The sequence below is a fragment of the Cebus imitator genome, unplaced genomic scaffold, assembly GCF_001604975.1.
Source record: "Cebus imitator isolate Cc_AM_T3 unplaced genomic scaffold, Cebus_imitator-1.0 Scaffold32, whole genome shotgun sequence".
In the NCBI taxonomy this organism is placed as follows: Eukaryota; Metazoa; Chordata; class Mammalia; order Primates; family Cebidae; genus Cebus; species Cebus imitator.
This window is the reverse complement of record NW_016107347.1, coordinates 3,234,360-3,252,552: the sequence shown is the minus strand read 5'-3', so window position 1 is coordinate 3,252,552 and position 18,193 is coordinate 3,234,360. Positions and strand designations below refer to the sequence as shown.

The window sequence follows — 18,193 nt, the reverse complement described above, 5'->3', positions numbered from 1 at the left end:
TAAGTTAAATCAACCAATTGTTTTGAGGTTCTATGTAAACTCAGTGCCACTTCTCTTTAGTTCAGGCATGCTGGGTTAGTTCTTTAATTGAGATCTACAGCAATGCTGAGTGAAAAATGATTTTGGTTTCTGAGAACCAACCTGTTCAGGAGATGACTAACTATAATACTGCTATTTAGGGATTAAAATGCATTTTTTTTTAAATTTGAGCTCCCAAACTGTTTTATGCATTGGTAGTAACTGAAAACTTTCTTCAGCTGATATACTATTGTTTAGTGGAGAGTCAACTGACTGATAATCTATTATTTAGGGATGGATTTTCACGGTATTTACAACTTATAACATGAAAATGTTAACCTCAGGAAATTATATTTAGCACCAATATCCCAAAATAGTCTAGGTCTGCACTGACCAAGAAAATTTTCTACAGTGATAAGATTATTCCTTATCTGGGCTATCCAGTATGGCAGCCACTGGCCAGATGTAGGTACTGAGCACCTGAAATGTGGTTAGTACAACTGAGGAATGAATCTTAAATTTAGTGTTATTTCATCTTAAAATTTTATATTTACAGCTACTCAGGAGGCTGAGGCAGGAGAATTGCCTGAACCCAGGAGGCGGAGTTTGTGGTGAGCCAAGATCACACCATTGCATTCCAGCCTGGGTAATAAGAGCGAAACTCCATCTCAAAAAAAAAAAAAAAAAAATTATATTTAAATAATCATATGTGGCTAACTGGCTACTATACTAAACAGTGCAGGTCTAGGGAAACTGAAATCTAGTTTACAAACCTGATTCAAGACACAATGGATCCTAGATGCTATCACTTGTAGAAAGTTTACTCTTTGGCATTCCCTGTGGGACTGACAAGTTAGCCTGGCATATTTCCTTTTGGTGAAGGCTGGTATGGAAACTGCTGTGGCATGAAGAATATCTGCTCTTCAGATTTACAGCCTGGTCCCTGTCCTTTGGGATTTAAGAGGGATTACTCATCACCAGAAATGAACAAGCTGGGAATAGATCAATTCTCCAAGCTCTATGACTGGCCCAAGATTGCCGGGGGACTGAGAAAGGCTCAGGAAGTAATACAAGCATAATTACTTGTATTACATAATCCCTTGACTCAATCAAAACTCCCTTCCTACCTGGGAGCCCCATCCATGATATATGACATGAAAATTATAAAGGTGGCAGCCTAAAGAGGTCTTTAGCAAACTCTGACTTGGAGACCAGAAGTTTAACTATATTTTTAAGCATATTACAGATAAAAGGAGGCTATGCAACAGGTCCAGGATGTGTTCCCAGGCCTTGTAAAGCTCTCTGTGGCCCGAGGAGTCATTCTGTCTTAAGATAATGCAGAATCTTTGGAGGAACCTAGCCTACTCAGCAATCTCACACAAATAAAGCAAAAAAGTTTTGTTTCTTTTCAAATGTCTAAAATTTCAAACTTTGTTGTCATCCTTAAACTATTCTCTGGCCTTTGGAAAACAAACACAAGTTTAAAAACGATTTTGTTTTAAAAAGCATACATACCGAACACATATAGCACAATACATATTATAACTATAATTACTCCTGCTAGTGCTGCTATAAGTATATATCTGTTCCTTGGATGACCTGTAAAAAAAAAAGAAAGAAACTCAACTAGTTGAACTAACCAAAATAGATCCTCCTTATCTGCAGATTCCACCTTACAATTTGCTTATTTGCTGAAATTTATTTGTAATCTACAAATCATATCCACAGTAGTCATTCTCAGACATAAGAACAGTGATGAAAACTTTGAGTCACCCAATAAGCAGATTCCTAGCAGAGGTGGGAAAAGGTGAAGTTCTTCCTTCTTGTTTCAGCTCTTACACTGTTAACAACTGTCCTATTTGCAGTCTATTTAGTGGAATAATTTTGCATTTTTATGCTTTTTTGTTGGTGATTTTACTATTTTAAATGGTCTCAAAGTATAGCGTAGAAGTACTGACAGGAGTTCCTCAGTGCAAGGCTGCACTTAGGAACTTACAGAGAAAATGGTTGTATTAGATAAGCTTCACTTAGGCATGAGTTATAGTGCTGCTGGCTATGAGTTCAATGTTAATAAATCAACACTATATTTTAAGGTTTATCTAAACAGAAGTATACGTAAAACAGATCATGAACAAAAATGTTATGACTAGAGGCTCACAGGAACCCACCTCTGTATTTTTCTCCCCAGGAACATTAGTTCAGTACTTGCTATTTCAGTGTTCAACTTGACTCTGTAGAACTACTATGAATAACACGATTTGGCTATTTCTAAATGAACTTATATGCAGAAGCGTAGTACATTCCAGTGTTATTTATTATTATTTTATTTTACTTTTTTTTTTTTTTGAGACAGAGTCTCTTTCTGTCGCTGAGGCTGGAGCGCAGTGGCATGATCTTGGCTCACCGCAACTTTTGCCTCCCAGGTTCAAGCAATTCCCCTGCCTCAGCCTCCTGAGTAGCTGGGATTACAGGCACCTGCCACCATGCCTGGCTAATTTTTGTATTTTTAGTAGAGATGGGGTTTCACCATGTTGGCCAGGCTTGTCTGGAACTCTGGACCTCAGGTGATCCACCTGTCTCGGCTTCCAAAGTGCTGAAATTACAGGTGTGAGCCACCGTGACCAGCCTTTTTAAATAAAAGAAGCAAATATTCCACTAGAAGATTTGTTTCTAACCGTCTTGTACTGCCAGTGGAAGCAGACCTTGGCATCATGTTTGGTAGGGCGATTCTGGCAGTATACAACAAGCCTTAAAAATATTTATCGGCCTGGTGCGGTGGCTCACACCTGTAATCCCAGCACTTTGGGAGGCCGAGGCGGGTGGATCACGAGGTCAAGAGATCAAGACCATTTTGGCCAACATGGTGAAACCCTGTCTCTACTAAAAATACAAAAATTGAGCTGGGTCGCCTGCCTGTAGTCCCAGCTACTTGGGAGGCTGAGGCAGGAGAATTGCTTGAACCTGGGAGGGGAAGGTTGCAGTGAGCTAAGATCATGCCACTGCACTCCAGCCTGGTGCCTGGTGACAGAGTGAGACTCTGTTCCAAAAAAAAAAAAAAAAAAAAAATTATCATGAAGCATCTAGGCCTTGTACTAAGTCATGTGCCTATGGTCTCACTAAGTCATTACAATGTTGGGCAAGTGCCTCAACCTCTTAGTGCCTCCATTTTCTCATGCACTGTTCTTAAGTGCAGCTATCCTATGAGATAAGTATATTTATACACATAGGATAATTATATATGGGACTAATAAATATACTTATCTCATGGGGTAGCTGTACTTAAGAACAGCTGTTACATACTGTCATTAACCTATTGAGTAGTTGTCATTGGTATTTCTATTAATATCTTGTGACTCTGCAATTCCATTTCTAAGATGTTATCCTGGGGAAACTATCAATGATGCATCCTTCTTCTCCCGGCAAAAAGGCACAAAGATATTTACTGCAGCCTTACTTAATACACTATAAGGCAAAAACAACCTGAGTGTCTTCAACAAAAAACTGTGGTATGTTCACAAGGTAAACTCTATCCAGCTATTGAAAATCCAAAATCAGAGTACACAGTACACTAAGAGCAATATGACATGGATATGGGAAAGGAAGGGACAGGAGGAGAAAGAGAAAATGAATGAATAAATGAGAGTAAGAATACGATCACACACTTTCCTTTTATTAGGAACACAGGTGTGTTAGAACAAATAGGCAGTCACCTACTGGCCAGATTTGAGAAGACCCTGGCCAGAAAATGCTAGGTACCCCCGAACACCATTTTCCCTTCTTTAGTGGGAGAATTCAGATTTTCTTTGGCAATAATACTCACTAAGTAGTGTTGTATACTTCCCTCAGGTGGCATACAGTGCCTGGTTGATTTTCTTTCCACGATGTCAATGCCATTGAAGATGATTGTCTAGAGCCATAATTTCATCAACGGTTTGCAAAGTGGTTTAATCTATCATTCCTTCTTTACTAACTACAATCTTCACGTAAAGATAAATTGCCTGTCATCAACAATGTGGTTACTCTGAGGTTCCGTTTGTATAGGAAAAGCAGTGTCTGATTCTCTTTCTTTACCATTTTCAAGATAATGAGTTGGCTCCCAAGCATTCTCTAGACATGACCAATGAGTTTTTAAATTTGTTTTTAGTACTATTATGAACTCATGAACTGAGCACAAATGATGTGTTTCAATCTACTGAAGTAGTTATTCTTATTGAATTTCCAATTGCCTCATTTTTGGCTGGTGGGAACCTCTTCAGAGTAGCTCATGAGTCCTGCTGTAACATCATAGTAAGTCTTTTTGATAGATTTCTTGTTATGCAGTAAAATAAGATATTCAAGGCTCATTTTAATGCATTCCATGCCCCAGATATGGAATCAGCCAACTGTTCCAAAGGCCCTGGTTCATTTTCATGGGAAATGGTAATTAGATACCATAATCTGGGTTAAGGTGGCCAATCATCCTGGTTTTCCTGAAACTGAGGAGTTTCCTGGGATGTGAAATTTGGGTGCTGAAACTGGGAAGGCTAGGCACACCAGGAAACATTGGTCACTCAGATCTGGCTCCAAGAACCAAGAAGCATGCAAATTGTTGTGGGATTGGCTCTTGTTTCTAGAACATTTCAATGGACAGACCAGGAAATACACGATTTTTTAAGAGACAAAATACATTAATGGGTCATGCTGACATTATGTCGAACCCTATTCAGTTGCTAGGATTCAAGATTTTTGGCTAGAGAAACAGCGATTCCATATGGCTTAAATTAATACCTTTAACTAAATCTAGGGCTACAGTTTTTTTACTTAACCTAATCAACTTACAGCTGAATTTACTTTCTTTCATGCCAAACATCCCAACATTCAATAACAACGATATATTCATTTGCTTTTTCCTGCAATACATACTCAACAGTAACCAAATACTAACATTACCACCAACTATATAATTACTTAAAACAGATTACAATGTTTTTCTTTGTAGTTCTTTTTATCCTTAGAATGCAGCCCCTTGAAATATGCCACCAAATTACTATGTTTTTAAAACACTTGGAATGGTTCCTCTATTTGGGGTTATTCTACCAACTTGATTCATGGCTTAGTACATTAGTTTTATTTGGCTTTATATAATTTTGAGTTTTAGATTACAACAAAACTGAGCAGAAGCTACAGAAACTTTGCACATACACCCTGCCCCTACACATGCAGAGCCTCCCCATTATCAACATCCCTCACCAGAGTGATACATTTTTTAGAATTAATGAAATCACACTGATGCATCATTACCACTAAAAAATCCATACTTTACATTAGGGCTCAGTTGTATATTCTGTGAGTTTGTACAAATGTATAATGACATCATTACAGTATATACAGAGTATTTTTACTGTCCCCAAAGTCCTCTGTGTTCCACCTATTCATATCCCCTGCCAACCACATCTTTTTACAGTCTCCATAGTTTTGCCTTTTCCAGAATGTCACATAGGTAGAATCACATAGCATGTAGCCTGTTCAGATTGGATTCTTTTACTCAGTAATATGCATGTAAATTTCCTCCATGTCTTTCCATGGCTTGATAGTTTCTAGTGATGAATAATATTTTATTGTCTGTAGGTACCACAGTTTATTATCCACTTACTTAAGGACATCTTGGTTGCTTCCAAGTTTTGGCAATTACTAATAAAGATGCTATAAACATCATGCGCAGGTTTTTATGTCGGCATACGTTTTCAATGCTTTTGGGTAAATACCGAGAAGCATGACTGATGCATTGAACGGTAAGAGTATGTACACTTTTGTAAGAAACTGCCAAACTGTCTTCCAAAGTGGCTGCACCATTTTGCATTTCCAACTGCAATGAATGAGAGTTGTTCCACATCCTCACCAGCATTTGGTGCTATCAGTGTTCCAGATTTGGCCAGTGTGATAGGTGTGAAGTGGTATTTCATTATTGTTTTTGTTTGCATTTCCCTGATGATATAGGACATGGAGCATTTTTTTTTTTTTTCTCAAGACAGAGTCTCTCTCCACCACCCAGGCTGGAGTGCAGTGGTGTGACACTGGCTCACTGCAACTTCTGCCTCCTGGGTCCAAGCAATTCTCCTGATTCAGACTCTCAAGTAGCTGGGATTATAGGCATGCACCACCACAACCAGCTAATTTTTGTATTTTTAGTAGAGACAGCGTTTTTCCATTTGGCCAGGCTGCTCTTGAACTCCTGACCTCAGGTGATCCACCCACCTTGGTCTCCCAAAGTGTTGGGATTACAGGTGTGAGCCACCACACCTGGCCAGGGGGCATCTTTTTATATCCCTATTGGCCATCTGTACATCCTCTTTGGAGAGGTGTCTGATGAGGTCTTTGACTCATTTTTAAAATTGGGTTGTTTGTGTTTTTCTTGTTGAGTTTTAAGAAGTTTTTTTGTATATTTTGGGTAACAGTCCTTTATCAGATGTGTCTTTTGCAAATATTTTCTCCCAGTCTGTGGCTTGGCTTCTCATTCTCTTGAAATTGCCTTTCACACAGCAATGTTTTTAATTTTAATGAAGTACAGCTTACTAATTCTTTCTTTCGTGAATCATGTCTTTGGTGTTGTATCTAACAAGTCATCACCATATCCAAAGTTATCTAGGTTTTCTTTTTAGGAATCTTATAGTTTTGCATTTTACATTTAGATCTACAGTTCATTTTGAGTAAAATTTTGTGAAGGGTATAAGGTCTGTGTTTAGACTTTTTTTTTTTTTTTTTTGCATGTGGATGTCCAGTTTTTACAGCATTATTTGTTGAAAAGATCACCTTTGCTCCATTGTATTGCCTTTGCTCTTTCATCGAAAGAACAGTTGAATATATTATGTTGGTCTATTTCTGGGCTCTCTATTCTGTTTCACTGATCTATTTCTCTTATTTTTCCACCAATACCACAGTATGTTGATTACTGGAGCTTTACAGTAAGTCTTGAAGTTGAGTAGTATCAGTCCTCCAATTTTGTTCTCCTTCAGTATTTTGCTCTTTTGCCTGCCCATTTAACTTTGAAATCAGTTTGTTGATATCCACAAATGACTTCTGATATTTTGCTTGGGAATGCACTTTATAGATCAAGTTAGAAGTAACTGACATCTTCACAATATGGAGTCTTCCTATCTATGAACATAGAATATCTCTCCATTTATTTAGTTCATCTTTGATTTTGTTAATCAGTTTTATTGATTTTCCCATATAAATCTGGTACATATTTTGTTAGGCTTATACCTAAGTATTGCATTTTTGGGGTGCTAATGTAAATGGTCTTATGTTTTAAACTTCAAATTCTACTTGTTCATTGCTGATACATAGAAAAGTGATTGACTTTTATATATTAACTTTGTATCCTGCAAACTTGCTGTAGTTTTTTATTAGTTCCAGGAGGTTTTTTGTCAATTCTTTTGGACTGTATACATAGATATTCATGTCATCTGAGAACTAAAATAATTTTCTTTCTTTTCAATCCATATAACTTTTATTTCCTTTCCTTGTCTTATGGCATTAGCTAGTGTTTATAGTACAATGTTGAAAAGGGGTGGTGAGAGGAACATTCTTTCCTTGTTCCTGGTCTTAGTAGGAAAGCTTCAAGTTTCTCACCATTACAGATGATGTTAGGTAGCTGCAGGGTTTTTTTGTAGGCATTTGTTAACAAGTTTAAAAAGTTCCCCTCTATTCCTAGTTTACGAAAGTTTTTATCATAAATTGATATTGGATTTTGTCAAATGCTTTTTCTGTATCTATTGGCATGATCATGTGATTTTTCTTTCATAGTTTGTCAATGTGATAGATTACATTAATTGATTTTCATATGCTGAACCTGCCTTGCACACCTGAAATAAATCCCACTTAGTCACAATGTATAATTCTTTCTATATGCTGTTGGATCCAACTTGCTAATATTTTGTTGAAGATTTTTACATGTGTGTTCATGAGAAACATTTGTCTTTAGTTTTCTTTTCTTGTGCTGTTCTTTGGCTTTAGCACAAGAATAATGCTGGCCTCATAAAATGAGTTAGAAAGTATGCCCTCTGCTTCTATCTTCTAAAAGAGATTATAGAGAATTGATACAATTTATTCTATCTTCTAAAAGAGATTACAGAGAATTATATAATTTCCTCCTTAAATGTCTGGTAGAATTCACCAGTGACCCCATCTAAACCTGGTGCTTTCTGTTTTAGAAGATTATCATCAATTATTGACTTGATTTATTTAAACTCTCAGGATTATCATCAATTATTGACTTGATTTATTTAAACTCTCAGGCTCAAGTGATCCTCCCACCTCAGTCTCCCAAATAGCTAGAACTACAGGCACATGCCACAACACCTGGGTAATCTTTCAATTTTTAGTAGAGATAGGGTCTCCCTATGTTGCCCAGGCTGGTCTTGAACTCTCGTCCTCAAGCAATCCTCCTGCCTTGGCCTCACAAAGTGTTGGGATTATAGGCATAAGCCACTGCACGTAGCCTTCTTTCTCAATTTTTAAAAGGAAAGGGCACATTCTTAATCACTATCCTTCCCAGTGGAAATCTATAAAAGTCACAAGAGATCAACTTAAATCAGTCCAAAAATTCTCCTACTTCTGTTTTTGCCAGTTACATTTCATCTGGTTCAAACTTTGTTCAAATATTCTTAACATTCTTCATCTCAGCCTACATAATGTTATTTCCTATGTTGAATTTCTTTCCTTCTTCTCCTTTTTCCTACCTCCCCATATTATTGTGTTTGTATGATTAATTTTTTCCAATTGCTCTCATTTATCTCAGGGGTAAGATCAAAGGGTGTTTTTCTGAGGCTCTACCTTCAAGGCCCTTCAGTGACTTACTCTCTGCAGGTAACGTAATATCCACCTCAGCTATGAAAGAAAGATTATCTAGCTGAACTCAGAACAATGTTTGTTCTGCATAAGTTCAGGTCGGAGCTGAACAATGTTTCTTTTATGTTCTTGGTCCATAAATGTGGACAACAGTTGGAAACGGATACTCTAGAGAATGTCCTTTTGCCTACCCCTTCAAAAAATGTGCTCTTTTCCTGGGCTCCCCTTTAGAATTCTGTATCAATGTGGAGAGTCTTACAATCATCCTACTTCTTCCCATCCTACTTCATATCTATGAGAGATAAGAATCCTACTTCTTATCTATGAGAGAATGGTGAAGTCCTTGGGTTTCTTTACCTGGAAATAACCTTTGACTCTCAAACGTACTTAGATTTTCTTTTCTTCTTTTCACGGGCAAATACATAACTGGCCTATTGGACTACCCCTCTTCTTACTTAAAGCCTAGGAATATAGTTCCTACCCTCATCTTCTCACAAGGACTGTCAAAAACAACCTCCTAAGTGCCAAATGTACAATCTCTTCTACACTGTCCTCCTTAAACCATTTTGTATATAATGTTATACCAAGCATCCTCTCTTGAAACTCTTTCTTGTATCCTGAATAACAGCTAACAATTCTACAGTGACTAACCATCATCAATACTCTTTCCCACGTTATTTTATTTACTTTCCTCAGCCTTTATAAAGTAAGTATTATTATCCCCATTGTATGGATAAAGGAGCTGAAGCTCACAGATGTTTCATGCCATGTAATCTCCCACATTCACACTGCCGGTAAGCAATGAAATCAGGTCTGGGGTCCCAATCCCATGTTCTTTTCTATCCAGAATTTTCTCCTACCCTCAACTTCTCCATTTTCTGATCTGTGTAAGTCCGTCTATATTCAGGTGCTGCCATAAACCAGCTTTCTGACCTTGAAGTTTGTGAACATCTGTAGCACAGGCATAAAACCGACACGCCATTTACACTGACTGCAGATAAGGAGATAAGGAGGAGCAAACCATGGAAGCATGGCACAAAGGCAAGAAATAATTGCTTGCTAGCTTTCTTCCATCTCCCAAAGCCTTGAGCTGCAATTTTCAAATGGTTTACCAAAGGAAGTAAATTCCAAATTCCAGATTATAACTGTACATCTTTGAGTCATCTTCTTACTTTCACTTCACCAGTACGGTAGGGAAGACACAGTACTTTGAGTTCAGATGGAGTTGGATGTCACATCCCGGCTTTGCTCTTAATAAATGTGCATACTCAGTCAAGTTACCTAACCTCACTGTGCCTCAGATTCCTCCTTTATAATACCCACACCACTAGTTTGTTGAGTGGATTAAATGTCATGCATTTATGTAAATCATTTACAGGAGTTTGTTGTGGAGCAGGCCTTCAGTAAATATTAGTTATTAGTTCATGCCCCCGATACAATATGAGGTGGACAAGAACTCTATCTTCAATCTTAAATTATGTTTAACTAGTTAATAACACCACCACCCGATTTCTGGGTTGCAGTGATGGTATGACAGTAGATGTCATGACTAAAATGACCACCAACCACAAAAAGGTCCTACTAGACAAAATGTTACAAGAAACACGAGATAATGCAGTAAAAAGTTAAGTTACATCTGACCAATATCTATGTATATCTACCTGGTATGGGTTTCTCTAGCTGATTCCTGTGAATAAATCAAAGAAAACTTTAAAATTTGATTTGAGATGTATAGAAAGTCAGGAAAGTATCATACAAAAACACTCTAGAATTCAAAGATCTATCTTTTAATTCTATCTCCAATACTTAAGTGACCTTGGGCAAGTTACCCCACCTGGTTGAATCTGTCTCCTCATTCTTAAAAGGTGAACTGTCTGGCCGATCTAAAATAGTAGTGGGGAGGAGCAAATGAGGCATTTATTTGGAAGGGTTTGCTAAAGGAGAGCAGGCTAGTCAATGTGAGTTATCTTGCTTCACTAATAAAGCACCAGAAAGTTTGGATGAGAAATCAAAACCTGAAAAAGTAAGATCTACTCTTTAACTGTTATACTTTCATGGGTTGTATTTGTTATGGTGCATGTGGTTCCACACAAATGCATTCAAAAATCATCACAGAAAAAAAATCCTACACTGTTGTTCAAAAGAACCAATAAGATCATTAAGTTCAGCTCCTGGTTTGCATTTTAAAAGGAGAAGGTCCTCCAACATTTGGTTAACAGAAACCAGGGTCAGAAGCCCACATGTACGTCTCAGATGTCAACACTACTGCAGTATTTAAACACCCAAGAACTATCAAGCAACATTCCTCAAACATCTAAACTCTATTGTATAGATATGAACTATCAATTTGGAAGAACATGTAAAAGAAGGACAAATCACCATTATTTAATAATTAAAAGAATGTTTTCAAATTAATGATACTTATTTCAAATCAATGAGAGGAATATGATGATGATGCTCTTTCACCAGACTGTCTACAGGGAATATAATCTTACTTGTGTCTTCAATTGTAACCGCAAACATAAAGTGAAAATTTTGCAAGGGCAAAACACTGTTTAGGGGATTTGAAAATCCCCTCAAATAGTCCATGTAATTCTATGAAGGGATCTTATTCAGAAATTAATTCCTTCAAGTACTTTGTCTCTTGGAACACTTAAAACTTTTCAAGATTTCAATATGCTTGCTCTGCCTGTATGTGGTCATCTTCTTTCTCCTTGTCAGTTAGATCCAGCACACATATACCAAAAGGCAAAAGCACACTGGTTTTATTTTTTCGTGTTCCCATTATAAAGCAACTATCTGCTTTTATGACAAATGACATTTCCATATCGTGTGCCTTGGGTATTATGTAACACTCAAAAGGTGGAATTAATAAAGGAATGTTTGCTCCACGCTTAACTATTATAACTTTGCAGCTAGTTTTAAAAACTTCTTGCAATTGTGTGACTTGTACAAACAGTGCTCCTTTGAGTGACACCTCTGTGGGTTTGATCTTTTCTCTGTCTTCAGGAATCAAATACATCAGTTATAAATTGGAACTCATTTGCACTTTTTCTTTTTTTTCTCCACGTTTCACAACTTTAATAGCATATTCTAGCTATTCTCTACAAATTGAAAACACTGTATGCAGTTACAAATGTGCTCCAAGGTTAGGCTGAGCACGCTCCACAGGCCTGGTCAGTGAAACACGCCCATCCCCGGCTGCCGGGGAACGCTGCCACCCACTCGGAAACCCCACCCGCTGGCCGCCGACTGGTCACACCAAACCCAGGACCTTCAGACAGGATGAATGGTGGGGCCCAGCAATGGAACAACTGAGAAAGCAGGACTTGACGCTCACATGCTCAACTGAAACGCAGGACTTCCCAGCCCAGCCCCTCACTGTTGAAGACCACAGAATGCCAGCTCAGCAGCAAGGCGGCGCCTGAGTCGCCAGGACAGGCTCCTGGCGTCTTCAGCCAGGTGGCAGGGAGCAGCGCTTTTTCCGCACAGGCCTTGCTCCTGCTAGGAAGTGGCACATCTTCCTGCTCAGGTCACCAAGGTGGTGCAGAAATGGTAAAGAGCAGCGACAGTGAAAGACCGCAGTCCTCACAGGCAAGAAGGGCAAAATAAATAGGAGGTGACCTGCGGCAGCTCTAGCCTGAGCTGGTGTGCCACAACCCTAACCCACCCCTAAAAAAGAGAAAATCAAGAAGCACCGTCCTAAGAACACGGCCCTACTCCACACAGCCCTTCTGAGATGATTAGCATCCAACAGGTGACGCAGGCTGGAAACAGATGAGTCGGTTTCTTCAAATGAAAGGGAAGAAATCAGTCCAAATGCAGGAGTGGTAGGAGAGGTTCTAGATTCCTGGAACCACATCACCAGACTTCGGTCCTTTTTGCCAAGTGACCCCTATCCCACCCCGATGTGGTCTATGGGCCCTCCCACAGGGGAAGGCCCAGGCAAGTCCAGAGCTACCGGCACCAAGGCAGCAGAGGGTGCTGGATGAAAACTCCCATTTCTGAAACATATTTCAGTGGCACTGTACAAGTTAAGCAAAATAATAAGGAAAAAGAAAAAGTGAAAGTGAAAATCTTGCCCTTGAAAACTTGTTAGATGGAAGAGCTGTTGATGCGGCAAGGACCGAGGCCCCGCCCACACCAAGCCCCGCCCACAGGCCTGGAGTCCCAGTAGCCGGTAGGCCAGGCGCCCGCCTTCGCTTCCTACCGCTGCTTGCATTCCACCGGCTAGCTGGGTTCCTTCTTGGGGTTAATTCCCGCATCATCCTCATCTTCTCCCCCCTTGTCACCTCCTAATTCCTCCTCTTTTCACCTTCTTCAAGACTGTCATCATCCTCTATGGCGTCCCCAGTGAAGTACAGCACAGCCCATGGGACTATCCACTGGCTCACAGAAAAAGTGTCCAATTTCAAAATCAGAGGCTGATGTGAATCCAGAACCTTTATGCAGTGATTCTCCATCCCCAGATGCTTTCAGTGGATTGACGAAGCTGAAAAATGATTCATTGGGTACTTGTTTTGTAATTGTTCTAACAGTGCCTCGACGCCTATGTTTCTGCTTTTTCTTGACAGTTTTGACAGTAACATGCTTTCCTTTCTTCCAGCAATACTACACCTGTCAGTTCACGATCTCAGGACATTCGAGGGAAAAGGGATCAGCCTTATCTGGTTCTGATTTCATCTTGTAGGTTTCTGTCAGGACTGAGCTGGTGAAGTAGTCGTTGGGTTCAAAGTGGAACTCTCACACAAAAGACAGGCTGTCCAGGGTCAGAAAACTTTACTTTAATATCCTGCGGGTTTTTGAAGATTAGTTCATCATATTCCTGAACTAATTCACTTAGCATAGCTACATTTCTAAAGATGGTAAACCAGAACTCTAGAACGCCTTTGGGATTTGGCTATTCAGCTGTTACTGCTGCTGCTTCTGTTAGGACTGCTTTGCCTTTCATGTCTCCTACCAATTTCTCTTCCTCTTCATTTTCACTGTGCGATTCTGATTCCGCATCTGTCGGTTCAGCATCGCGGATGATAAATTCTCTTCCCTTGTCAAAGAGAGGCTGGTATAATGCTGCACACTTTCTTTCTAAGTCACGATCTTTTTCATAGAACTTGGCTTCCACGAGGGCACATCTCACCTGAAGTTGTTTCAATGCATTAATTCTTCTTTTTACTGCTTTAGGTAAAGTTTCGATGTAGCTGGAAGGGGTGTAAGGGGCATAGTCAAGTCGTTCCTGTAAAGCGGCCCTAACTCAAGGATTCTGCATCACATGATCTGTGAGCTTTTCTGTATTACTTGCATTTTTAGCACCTTCCATGGAATCTGAAGGAACCCCATCTGAAAGAGTGTTATCCACCATCTGAATGTCTTTATCTCCTTGGCTGGTAAACCAAGTCCCGTGAGTAACTAGTCCAAGCTCACTGAGGCCAGTCCTCGGGAGCGCACGCCGCCCATCTCTCTCGCACCTCACAGCTCCCAACAACTAAGAAGCAACACCAAGAACGTTCTTCCCCTTCAGACATGCCCTTGGCCATAGGAAACTTAAAATCGAAACCCCAGTTAGCCCAGCCTGCCCCACAGGGGCGCATGTTGACTACCGCCTGACGTAAAAACTCAAATTCCTAAACATCTAATAAAGAGGTCCTGGACGTCTCCACCTTAAAAACGGGAAGTCTGACCGCTCCGGGCACGCCCAGCCGTGTAACCACCACGCCCTGGCACGCCGGGTAGGCTGGGCGAGCGGGAGATTTGAGTGGCCAAGGCCTCTACCCGCCTTCTCCTTCACGGCTGCGCCTCCTCTGCGGGGCTGCTCTGGAAGCGGCCTGCGGCGCAGACAAAGCGCCCTGACCTTCGGGGCTGCAAGCGGCCAGCCGGGCGGGGCGTGCTGGGGAGCTGGGTGCGGCCGCAGGCCAGCATCCCAGGCCGGGGCTCCAGGACCCTGGCCTGCCGCTGCCCGCCTTCACTAGGACGACATACTTTTTCCTGAAAAATCTTATGCCGGGCACGGTGGCTCACACCTGTAATCCTAGCACTTTGGGAGGCCGAGGTTGGTGGATCACCCGAGGTCAGGAGTTCAAGACCAGCCTGGCCATCGTGCTGAATCCCCATCTTGAAAGAAAAGAAAGAAAAAGAAAGAAAGAAAGAAAGAGAGAGAGAAGGAAAAAGAAAGAAAGAAAGAAAAATGTGTTTCCTTTCCCAAGAAGTTACTCTGCTTTGTCTGAAAATAATATAACTTGAATGGCTTTAAGTTACTGTTTGAAACGGTTCAGAAAAGACAATCAATGGGAGACTTAGAATGGCTCACCAGTTAAAATCCAAGTTTTTATATTTCTTGTATTTACTGATTTCCCTTATCTGTTTCAGCTGCTTGTTCAGAAAAATTTCATTCATAGACTTACCTTATCCCAACCCAAGAGACACATATTCTCTATTTTCCCTGGAATCCTGTTCACTATTTACAATTATATTATTCTGAATAATAGTATTTACTATTTTCATCTCTTATTTTATATTTTAGTAAACTACTTTCAAGTTACTGATCTTTTTGTTTGTTAAACTGGGGATATAATGTAAAAAAACAGGTAATAAAAACTGCAAATGTAAGTAATAGTAAAATGACATTAGAAAATCACAGCCAAGACAGAGTAACTCAGTATTAGGCCTAAGGAAACATATCAAATGCATGCTCCTGTAGCAGATATGCAACCTTTGAGAACATAATCATTATTAAGAATATTATAAAGCAGCATTGTAAATAGTTAAAACCATGGGCTCTAGAGCTGGATAGCCTCTATTCAAAACCAGGTTCTACAACTTACTAGCTCTTGACATTGGGCAAACTTAAACTCTCTGTTGGTTTCTCACTAGGAAATAGGGATAAATACTAGTATACAACGTATAGGTTGTATGAGGATTGATATAAGATCGAATTAATTAACACATGTATTAGAATTTTGCTTAATACAGAAAGTGCTAAATAATGTTAGCTTTATATGTATAATGGGGTTTCTGTTAAAAATTGTAACTCATTTTACATTTCGAAATTGTGAACCTTATGTTAGTTACCACATCTGTGCTTGGAAAGCCTCCATGACACATTTAGTTATTTACTCACCCCTGCTTGGGACACAGGTTTCCAAAATGATTGATGATGTTTTATTAACTAATGGATTGCTAGCAGTACACTGTATTGTCTGTGGAATATCATCTTCCAGCTTAAAATATATTTTGGTTGAGTTATGTTTGCATTGCTCCATAGGACAATCCCATGAGTACTCTATAAGTTCTAGATGGCTGTTATAATGCTCCGATATCTTGCAAAGGACTTCAATGCTTCCATTAGTGAATGCACAAGTTGGTCTAGGAGATGGAAGATGCTCTGGAAAAAAAAGTATAATATTTAGTACAGAAAATAGTAATGTTTAGACACATCATCTGCAAATGTATGAAGAGCTCCCAACTTCCTTATGAGGAAACGATGATCAAACTCCTTGAGCATCAAGGGATGAGAATTCTTTCTTTTGCTAGGTCAGATCTACCTGTTTAAATTTAACAGAATAAATTCAGACTATGACATGGTTTGGCTCTGTGTCCCCACCCAAATCTCATCTTGAATTATAATCCCCATGTGTGAAGGGAGGGACCTGGTGGGAGGTGACTGTACCATGGGGGCGGTTTCCCCATGCTATTCTGGTGATAGTGAGTGAGTTCTCATGACATCTGTTGGTTTAAAAGTGTGTGGCAGTTCTTTCTCGCTCCTGCTGCTTTGTCAAAAAAGTGCTTGCTTCTCCTCTGCCTTCCATCATGATTGTAAGTTTCCTGAGGCCTCCCCAGCCATGTGGAACTGTGAGTTAATTAAACCTCTTTTCTTTATTAATTACCCAGTCTCAGGCATTCTTTATAGCGGTGTGAAAACAGATCAATACAGGCCCCAAATACTTTATCCTCAATTCTGAAATCAAAAAAGCTCTGAAGCCAAAAGAGTCTTCACAAGTTGGTAGCAAAATCATTTAGCTGCAAATCCTGACCTGACCTGAATTAACACAATGACTTATAGTCTTTTTTTTTTTTTTTAATTCAGTCTCCATAGAGACTGTCAAAAATTGCCAATGCCAACTATATTAACTATATTTCAAGTCGTCATGGAGGGGTGCTGGGAAAAGTTTTCAATTAGCAATAATCATCATGCCTCGGATAAACCTTATTGGCTATGATACTGCCACTGCACAAAGCTGACTTATAGTCTTTATTTTCTCACTTACTTCAAATATTCATTATTGTTTCACAACAAAAATATTACTGTGCTTGGCAGGACACAGTGGCTCATGGCTGTAATCCCAGCACTTTGGGAGGCTGAGGCAGGAGGATGGCTTCAGGCCAGGAGTTTGAGAACAGCCTGGTCAACATAGTGAGGCCCTTCCTTTATAAAAAGGTCAAAGATTAGCCAGGTATGATGGCTCCTGCCTGTAGTCTCAGCTACTTGGGACTACTTAAACCAAATAGCTTGAAGCTGCAGTGAGTTATGATTGTGCCACTGCACTCTAGCTCACTGCACGCAGTGAGCTATGATTACATCAGACTGAAACCTTGTCTCTAAATATGTAGGAATGAAAAAAATAAAAATAAAAATAAATAAATAAATAAATAAATAAATATGTAGGAATGAAATAAATACTTGTTCCTATGCTTGACCCACAGGGTACTCCCCATCATTAAGTGGGGTGCTTAATATGCAGAGGAAATACCTTGTATTACCTTTCCTAAATATAAAATAATAATTTTAATTCCATAACACATCTGACTCAAAGCATTTTGTGAAAGGTCCTGGTAGAGCTACACAGAGCCTTGCTGGGCCCTGCCTATTGGTTGGGCTGGCCCTGCTAATAGGCAGAGTGGGGTGCAGCATGTGTCACAGGCCTGCCAGTTCAGAGCCTTCCTCGCTCCCAGCCTTCCTCTAGGAGGCGCCTCCTATTGGCTAAGGCAGCCTGGACCTACAAGGATGAGTTAAAAAGCTAACATGTCACATTCTGCCACTGTTGCCCTTTAAAAGCCTCAAGGCTAATTACTTTGTACTATTAGTCACTTATTTGTTAATGTATATGCCTTCTTGCATCTCAGTTACCCTCCAGCAATTAATCATAAGAAGCTTGAGGAAATATGCAAAAACATATGTAGTATACAACAACAGTCATGGTAGCACTGGGATAGTAAAGTATTGATATATTATAAACATCTACTAAAAAGAGCATTTAAATAAATTAAGATTCACCAAGATAATGGAATACTATGTTGTCATTTTAAATGATGTTTTCTAAAACAAATTAATGCTTATGCTTCAATTATAATC

At 39.6% G+C, this 18,193-nt stretch overlaps 1 protein-coding gene and 2 pseudogenes across 4 annotated transcripts in view; all 3 read right to left on the bottom strand.

Annotated features, from left to right (window-relative positions):
• The window catches only part of CD58 (CD58 molecule), a 57,723-nt gene that overhangs the window by 6,275 nt on the left and 33,255 nt on the right, over positions 1–18,193 (bottom strand). For all 3 annotated transcript variants that reach the window (XM_017524191.2, XM_017524193.2, XM_017524192.2), the window contains exons 3-4: positions 15,962–16,225; positions 1,534–1,617 (exon numbers count right to left, since the gene is read on the bottom strand). In XM_017524191.2, the coding sequence (XP_017379680.1) occupies positions 1,534–1,617; positions 15,962–16,225 (348 nt within the window). The remainder of the gene's footprint in view (positions 1–1,533; positions 1,618–15,961; positions 16,226–18,193) is intronic.
• LOC108301136 lies at positions 11,911–14,959 on the bottom strand (annotated as a pseudogene). Its single transcript, XR_001823744.2, has one exon. The product of XR_001823744.2 is annotated as a nucleosome assembly protein 1-like 4 (transcript).
• Positions 16,928–17,080, bottom strand: LOC119470501 (annotated as a pseudogene).